Raw genomic sequence first — 9,455 nt, forward strand, 5'->3', positions numbered from 1 at the left:
TATATATATATATATATATATATATATATATATATATATATATATATATATATATATATAAATTAATGTGCGTTTTAGACATCTGTAAGATTTGTGAGAGTTATACCAAATTTATTTTATATAATGTTTTATTCATAAAGGTCTTAATACATGGTTTGCCATTATAAACAAGCACAGCCTCCAGTAGCTGAGGTGAGGTGTGATATTCATTCGTTCTGGTCACATCTGATTTCAGTCGTTCATAGTCAAGATGATCACCATCATTTGATTACTAGGTGAAGGAAGCTGTGTGGTCTACTTGCTGGGCATATTCACACGACTTCCCAGAGAAAAACGCTAAAAAGTCGACTGTTGATGCTGTCCTTATAGCATCACTGGCCACGAACAGTTGAAATGTCGACTGTGCAGGAGGCGGCTGGACGACCCTTGACACCCAGACCCGTCACTCTGACAATAATCATATTTGAAATTGAGACACATGTGCAACATCTGGGAATCTTTAATGTAGACGTTTCGCCATCCAGTGGCTTTATCAATACAAATTCCAGGACATAACTTGAAGACAGGAGAACTATGTACAGAAGATGAGGTAATCAGTCCCTCAACCTAGCAGTAGGTGCCAAGAGCACCGCAGTCGTGGAGATTCTGAAGCAGAAGCAAGGCGCCTGACGCTTATATAGTAACGTCAGGTGGAAATGGGACGGGTAGCAGACGAGGGCAGAGTCGGTATTGTATACCATTCGTGTACAATAATCATATTTAACCGAGGTTAACACAGACTCAATTATTTTAAAGACAATACATACAGTTACAAAAGAGGAGGCAGTTAGGGTAAGATATAAACAGCTATTGGAGGATAGATGGGCTAATGAGAGCATAGGCAATGGGGTCGAAGAGGTATGGGGTAGGTTTAAAAATGTAGTGTTAGAGTGTTCAGCAGAAGTTTGTGGTTACAGGAAAGTGGGTGCAGGAGGGAAGAGGAGCGATTGGTGGAATGATGATGTAAAGAGAGTAGTAAGGGAGAAAAAGTTAGCATATGAGAAGTTTTTACAAAGTAGAAGTGATGCAAGGAGGGAAGAGTATATGGAGAAAAAGAGAGAGGTTAAGAGAGTGGTGAAGCAATGTAAAAAGAGAGCAAATGAGAGAGTGGGTGAGATGTTATCAACAAATTTTGTTGAAAATAAGAAAAAGTTTTGGAGTGAGATTAACAAGTTAAGAAAGCCTAGAGAACAAATGGATTTGTCAGTTAAAAATAGGAGAGGAGAGTTATTAAATGGAGAGTTAGAGGTATTGGGAAGATGGAAGGAATATTTTGAGGAATTGTTAAATGTTGATGAAGATAGGGAAGCTGTGATTTCGTGTATAGGGCAAGGAGGAATAACATCTTGTAGGAGTGAGGAAGAGCCAGTTGTGAGTGTGGGGGAAGTTCGTGAGGCAGTAGGTAAAATGAAAGGGGGTAAGGCAGCCGGGATTGATGGGATAAAGATAGAAATGTTAAAAGCAGGTGGGGATATAGTTTTGGAGTGGTTGGTGCAATTGTTTAATAAATGTATGGAAGAGGGTAAGGTACCTAGGGATTGGCAGAGAGCATGCATAGTTCCTTTGTATAAAGGCAAAGGGGATAAAAGAGAGTGCAAAAATTATAGGGGGATAAGTCTGTTGAGTGTACCTGGTAAAGTGTATGGTAGAGTTATAATTGAAAGAATTAAGAGTAAGACGGAGAATAGGATAGCAGATGAACAAGGAGGCTTTAGGAAAGGTAGGGGGTGTGTGGACCAGGTGTTTACAGTGAAACATATAAGTGAACAGTATTTAGATAAGGCTAAAGAGGTCTTTGTGGCATTTATGGATTTGGAAAAGGCGTATGACAGGGTGGATAGGGGGGCAATGTGGCAGATGTTGCAAGTGTATGGTGTAGGAGGTAGGTTACTGAAAGCAGTGAAGAGTTTTTACGAGGATAGTGAGGCTCAAGTTAGAGTATGTAGGAAAGAGGGAAATTTTTTCCCAGTAAAAGTAGGCCTTAGACAAGGATGTGTGATGTCACCGTGGTTGTTTAATATATTTATAGATGGGGTTGTAAGAGAAGTAAATGCGAGGGTCTTGGCAAGAGGCGTGGAGTTAAAAGATAAAGAATCACACACAAAGTGGGAGTTGTCACAGCTGCTCTTTGCTGATGACACTGTGCTCTTGGGAGATTCTGAAGAGAAGTTGCAGAGATTGGTGGATGAATTTGGTAGGGTGTGCAAAAGAAGAAAATTAAAGGTGAATACAGGAAAGAGTAAGGTTATGAGGATAACAAAAAGATTAGGTGATGAAAGATTGAATATCAGATTGGAGGGAGAGAGTATGGAGGAGGTGAACGTATTCAGATATTTGGGAGTGGACGTGTCAGCGGATGGGTCTATGAAAGATGAGGTGAATCATAGAATTGATGAGGGAAAAAGAGTGAGTGGTGCACTTAGGAGTCTGTGGAGACAAAGAACTTTGTCCTTGGAGGCAAAGAGGGGAATGTATGAGAGTATAGTTTTACCAACGCTCTTATATGGGTGTGAAGCGTGGGTGATGAATGTTGCAGCGAGGAGAAGGCTGGAGGCAGTGGAGATGTCATGTCTGAGGGCAATGTGTGGTGTGAATATAATGCAGAGAATTCGTAGTTTGGAAGTTAGGAGGAGGTGCGGGATTACCAAAACTGTTGTCCAGAGGGCTGAGGAAGGGTTGTTGAGGTGGTTCGGACATGTAGAGAGAATGGAGCGAAACAGAATGACTTCAAGAGTGTATCAGTCTGTAGTGGAAGGAAGGCGGGGTAGGGGTCGGCCTAGGAAGGGTTGGAGGGAGGGGGTAAAGGAGGTTTTGTGTGCGAGGGGCTTGGACTTCCAGCAGGCATGCTTGAGCGTGTTTGATAGGAGTGAATGGAGACAAATGGTTTTTAATACTTGACGTGCTGTTGGAGTGTGAGCAAAGTAACATTTATGAAGGGATTCAGGGAAACCGGCAGGCCGGACTTGAGTCCTGGAGATGGGAAGTACAGTGCCTGCACTCTGAAGGAGGGGTGTTAATGTTGCAGTTTAAAAACTGTAGTGTAAAGCACCCTTCTGGCAAGACAGTGATGGAGTGAATGATGGTGAAAGTTTTTCTTTTTCGGGCCACCCTGCCTTGGTGGGAATCGGCCGGTGTGATAATAAAAAAAAAAAAAAATAACATACAGTTACTATGAAAAACAATATTACTCACTCATATTTGAAAGCCTTTGATGCTTCTTTTTGCATCATTTAAAACAGCAACAAACACAGAGGCTGTAGAATCTGGTTTCCCATATCTTCTCCCTCACCTGAAGGATGTACCTTCTCTTATCATCCTCGCATGAAGGATGTACCTTCTCTTATCATCCTCGCATGAAGGATGTACCTTCTCTTATCATCCTCGCATGAAGGATGTACCTTCTCTTATCATCCTCGCATGAAGGATGCACCTTCTCTTATCATCCTCGCATGAAGGATGTACCTTCTCTTATCATCCTCACCTGAAGGTTGTACCTTCTCTTATCATCCTCGCATGAAGGATGTACCTTCTCTTATCATCCTCGCATGAAGGATGTACCTTCTCTTATCATCCTCACTTGAAGACATGTTCTCTCGCTCATCATCTTTCTCACCCGCAGATATACACTTTTGCTCACTATGCTCACCTGAGAACGCGCTGTAAGACAGAACTTACTTTAAGACAGGACCATTTCCACAGGTAACGAAGAGTTGGTCGAGGTCTGATCCTCCCCAAGAGACGGAGGTGATTTCCTGGGCTGGCAGCTGATCAACCATTCTCAGAATCTTTCCATCACTGGGATCTATATTGTACACCTGTGGGGAAGTAAGCCCACCTGTGAGAACATCAGCTCACATGTGCATATATAAAATTTAAAGTCATCTGTGGGATGCTGAAAACACATGTACGTCTGTGAGGCTACGAAAACACCTGTACAAATGTGATAGAATCCATTAAGGCTATAAAAAATGTGCAGAGTTGTGACTGCAATAAATAAAATTAACATGAGTCATTATTTAGCTGTGTTGAGTTACAGAAATATGAATGAAAATGTAAAAATTTGTCAAAACTGCACGCAGAAAAAAAGGAGAAAACCTTCGCAGATCTATACCCGTTGGCACAATGTTTGAATTAATTTGCATGTAATTAAATCAACTGCCGAACGAATAAGCCCAATTTACTCTAAGCGAACCTTACTTGAATTTTTGTTTTCTGCATGTATTCACAATAACTCCAGGGTATCGTTTGTGACTCACCATATGTCGGGTCATCGTATACTGAAGACCTGTGTCAGGACCCACCTGGCGAACCTACCTGAATTCTCATAACCTTCTCGTAGGACATACCCCTTAGCTCTGGGGCTAGTAATGTTGTAAACCTTTGCACTGTCTCTAATTTCTTGACGTTCTTGGCCAGGTGTGGGTTCCAAACTGGTGCTGCATACTCCAATTTGGGCCCGACGTACACGGTGTACAGAGTCTTGAACGACCTGAACTCACCGTACCGACGCCATAACCAGCAACCCAGAGGTTTCCATCTGTATCAATGGTCATGCCGTCAGGCTGAGCAGGGCTGAGTCCTGCCTCCGCGAAATCGAACACTACTCTACGTCCACCTGTAACATCAATCACAAGTAGGTAGGTAGGTAACAAAGTAGACATAACAAGACACACACTCGCATAGCCATACAAATATTAGTTAAACGATATCAACATCGTGTACGAGGAAGCCAGCAGCTTACTCAGTGCACCTGTAGTGAGGTCGAAGTCGAAGGCATTGACCTTGTACTCAAGTGTGTCGACGTGGTACATGGTAGCGTTGTCCTCAGACCAAGCCAAGCCATTGCTGTAGGTCAGCTGCAGGGTAAAAAAAATAGAAGAGATTTACCAAAACGTAGTGATTTTCGCAGGTGTAATGGAGGTAAACGGAGATGATAATGGAGTCTAAAGATGGGAAGATGAGATGGAGAGGATGAAGATGAGGAAACGATGGGGAAATTTTGTAGTTTAGTTGCTGATGGAGAAAAGATGTTTTGGTGAAGATGAGGAAAGATGTGAAGGCTTACTCAGCCCTGTAACAACTTCAGTCAGTATTACCAAGGCTGGCTCCTCCTCAGGAAAATTAATGAATAGAAAAAGAAATAATAACAGACAATGATAAACACTTTATTATTTAGAAACGGAAAATGTAAAACAATAAAACATGAATGGGTATCCTAATTGAAAGAAAAATGGAAAATGAAATGAAAAAAATTACATTTGAACTCAATGCTAATATAGGTATATCGTGGTAATGGGGTGTCAGGTGTTGGTGACACTGAGTGTTCTTGAAATCGTAGCCGTTGCTGATATGGAGGGGGGGGGTGTAGCAGGTGTTGGTGACCACCACTGTCTCTTTCTTCACCAAGTATAGACGTGTGTAATTTCTTCAGATGACAGGAAAACAGGTTCATTACCACTGCTATGATGAGAGGTTAGGTCCTGTGTTGGCTTACATACCAGGTAAGTAGACTAAACATGGGACGTCTCAGGACGTTAGTCCGTCTCCTTTTATTCTTCTCGTTGGTTGGCAGGTGACCCTCTCTGTCATTCCAAGAGTAGTGTTGGGAGCTGTGAGTCGAGTGATTTACTGTTTGACCGGAGCCCCACACGTCACCTTTCGAGGGGGGGGGGGAAAGAGGGAGGGGAAGAGATAGCGGGAGCTAGACTGACCCTACCTTAACATGTAGCCGGCAATGAAACTATTGTTACTATACACTCCCTCGCTACTCCTATCTATATAACTTTTCCCTCACAAGGATGTACTAATGTTGTAAGTGTGGAAAGGCGTAGTTTGTGTTTTTGAATGGAGAGGAACGATTATAAGGATCGAGAGAACGGAAAATGATGTAGGCTTAACATATATGAAATTGATACACAGAATTAATAATTAAGGCTCAGAACTTAAAACTGACCTTCAGGACTGATTGATGACTTGGCTAGAATATAAAACATGATTTGTCTGTCCACCAGTGCACTGACCTTTTCGACGACTTTAGTGATGGTTCGGTCAATGTCGAGGCGGTAAAGGTTGCCCATGTGGTCTGGCTCCTCTGCTTGGCTCATGGTGCCTGCAAGAGCCACGTTATTGTCAATCTCCTGCTTAATCTCGCGCCTTCTTTCCAGCTTGCCATGTTTACTAGACCTTTTTTTTTCACCCTCTCACGCCACTCAAACCTGCCTCCGCGTCTCTTTCTCTTCCTGCTTTACCCTACCTCTTCTGCCTGCCTGATGCAAGTGTCTGCCTGCATGAGAAGGATTCCTGCCTCACGCTAAGCGGATACAAGATAGAGCCTCCAAATACTCTCTGCGTTCAATGACTTTGGATGAGCGCTTTACATGTTAATTCTCCTGCCTACCTGTTAATTTTCAAATCCTAGATTTACCTGACCTGCTCTGTTCCTCCTATCATGCTTCAGTTGATATACCCTGTCTACCTGATTCTGGGTAGTGTATGCTCACCTGCCCAAAGCCTGCCGATGGCATCACACTTGCCATCGTTGAAGCGGTTGTCCGGAAGATCTTGTTCGACGGTCGCCAAAATACGGATGTCCTCTGCGCTGACGGAAAAGTCCTGGGTGGGGTCAGGCCAGGTCACGGCAGCCAGGGTGAGACCGATACTCACGACGAAGGTGTTTTTTTCAGTCTTGTGAGGTACCACCATCGTCACGGGTCCTCCTTCTACGGGAGATAAATCTCATCATGCACGTTCAGCAATTAAGAGAAAAATTGGGTAAAATAGGTTATTTAAAAAGTCGACTTCTTATCGACAATAAAAATTCTCCTCACTGTCGAATATGTTATAAACTGTTTTTATTGTGATTTATTTGCAGTATTTCTCTCTTAGGTAAGCTATAAGAAGTGTAAGAAGTGTACTTCTTGAACCAGCACTTAAGTTCTTGTTTCTGTCACGTCTTTATAGTATCATACTTCTATATCTCAATTACTGAGAGTAATAGCCGGAATAAAAGAATCAGAATGATTTATGGCATTAATTATTATTAATACTTATCAACTAGTCGATATTGTATACCATTATCATATATACATTATTAACGGTGTTCGTGTTATGTAGCATGCGAAGCTACTGCCCTGTGTGAAGCTTGGTGTGGGCACAGGTATGGGCACTGGTGTAAGCACTGGTGTGGGCACTGGTGTAAGCACTGGTGTAAGCACTGGTCTGGGCACTGGTGTGGGTAATCCTTGTGTAGGGCTAGTTACCTGTATAAAGCCTCTGTTTTCAATGGTCTCCGTGTTCCTGTGTTGTGTGTGGCTACTCACCTATGTGAAGTTTGGTATGGGTACTGGTCTCCGGGTGGTACCGCCTCACCAGTTGCTCGAAGAAATCCACGAAGTAGAGAGCCTGCTCCTCCACCGACCAGTGAGGACCCTCACCGAAGGCTATTGTATCCGTCACTGGCTCCACTTCATATCCAGACATCTGCCACACGAAAGACATGTGAAAGAATCTGCCACAAAGTGACGGTAGATCGTCACAGTGCCAAGTAACTGTGTGCCGATGTGTGGATTCTTTTCAGTTATATACAGAAAGAGGTATACATGGGAGAGGCAGAAAACACAAGACTCTCTGGTAATATTGAGGATATTAAAGGAAAATCATTAACTGCTGTCTACCTCTAAGTTTCTCTAAATAGCTGAAATGAACACATAGTATCAAACCTTGAGGGACCGAGAGAAAGAAAATTCAGACCGAGAAGCTCAGGCGTAGTCCTGTCCTCAGGTACCCACAGAATACCTCCATGGAAGGCAGCAGTGAGTATTAATACATACCTCCGCCCACCTGTCACCTTCCTCGTAACACTCAGCTGGACACAAATATCAATAATTTTATGGTTATTGTTATCTAAAGTGCGAGTGAGTCACGCCATATACATGAGGAGCAGCCAGGCAGCTGCATTGTGTGATTTCATGGATAATACAGATAAGCAGGTGTGTGCTTGTGTAAGTGTGATTATCTATTTAGTTATCTATGTTTAGTTAGTAACAGGAGCAAAGTAATAGTTAACTCATCTTCATTATTACTATTTCCACCACGGTCGACTAACACCACGGTAACTGTATACTGGCAAGTAATCATGAGAAAGGGGCTTAAAAAAAGACTTGTCCACACGTTTGGCTCTGGCCAGAATTAGAACCCAGGATCTTTCTGTTGATCGTTAATCATCGCTTGCTGTACATACATACGTATTATGTATCCATGTATTATATATGTACGTTCTAATAAGCTTCATCCTCAACCACCCATCCACCCACTCTTTCTAACTGCTATCATCCATGTCTGGGAATTTACTTGATAGTAAAAGTGAATTGTCTGTAGTTACAGAGATATATATCTCGAGCGCCCCTTCCCTAGTAGCCTCCTATCTCACGAGAAACTGACCAAACCTTGTAATTATAATTCCTGGTATATGTTTGGGATCTGCGGAGAGAAGTCCAGTTCTTGATATATTTTAGTGATAGAGTTGAAACCCTAGTTAATGGCTTAATTCGTCTCTCTCAACTAATCAGTAATTATTCTTCCATCCGCCGTGTTGTGGAGTATCTTACTCTGTTGCCTCCTCCTTATTTCTGGTCTCCTGATTATATCCTTATTCCAGCTCTTATTCCTTAATACGTCCTCCTTCCACACTGTCTCGCTGCGAGATGTTTGGCTTCTAGGTCACTTAACAATAAATGACAAGAGCAAAGTGAATGTGATTGATAGTCCAGTCATCGTTCACTTTGCGCAGGATTTTGCAAATCTTAAATTAATATATAATAATAACCATTCTGATAAATTATACACATGTGCAACTCTTGGGTATCTTTATTGAGGAAACGTTTCGCCACACAGTGGCTTCATCAGTCCATACAAAGGAGAATCTTGAAGAACAGGAGGAGAATGAGGTAATCAGTTCCTCAACCTTGAGTCGATGTGCTCAGTCCATCAATCTTAAATAGAATACGGCACACGTACGGAGAAGGTTCTCTGAACCATTCATCTACAAATAACCATTCTGTATCGTAGGCTTTTCACGAGTGGGTTAATATTTACGCTATAACGGTATAACAATCAATGACGTGTTTATTTACTAATCACAACAGGTAATAACGTAAGCCAATTATGTAATCTGCATAAATTTTTTCTATTGTATTGTAATTGTATATAGTGACTCTGAGCTTTCATGAAATTACCTTATAATTGACAAAAGCTGTTACATTCTCTCCAGGGGAAAAATGGTTCATTTTAGATTACATTTGCTGGAAGAAATGGCGTATTAGTGACAAGAATGATGAAGACATCGAACAAGCCGTGTCCCATTAAAAGCCTTTTATGTGACTTGTGACCGTTTTCATTAGCCTAAGTTTGCTATTAGC

General features: G+C 42.1%; 1 protein-coding gene across 1 annotated transcript; it reads right to left on the reverse strand.

Moving 5' to 3' along the window:
• Window positions 1-220: 220 nt before the first annotated feature.
• Window positions 221-7,897, reverse strand: LOC128696158 (regucalcin). The gene is made up of 8 exons (XM_053787310.2): window positions 7,758-7,897; window positions 7,359-7,518; window positions 6,540-6,758; window positions 6,060-6,148; window positions 4,781-4,895; window positions 4,539-4,654; window positions 3,715-3,854; window positions 221-447 (listed from the first exon to the last, which is right to left on the reverse strand). The coding sequence occupies exons 2-8, from the start codon at window positions 7,516-7,518 to the stop codon at window positions 372-374; spliced, it is 915 nt and encodes a 304-aa protein (XP_053643285.2). The 5' UTR covers window positions 7,758-7,897; the 3' UTR covers window positions 221-371.
• Window positions 7,898-9,455: the final 1,558 nt, after the last annotated feature.

The sequence above is a fragment of the Cherax quadricarinatus genome, chromosome 14, assembly GCF_038502225.1.
Source record: "Cherax quadricarinatus isolate ZL_2023a chromosome 14, ASM3850222v1, whole genome shotgun sequence".
Lineage (NCBI taxonomy): Eukaryota > Metazoa > Arthropoda > Malacostraca > Decapoda > Parastacidae > Cherax > Cherax quadricarinatus.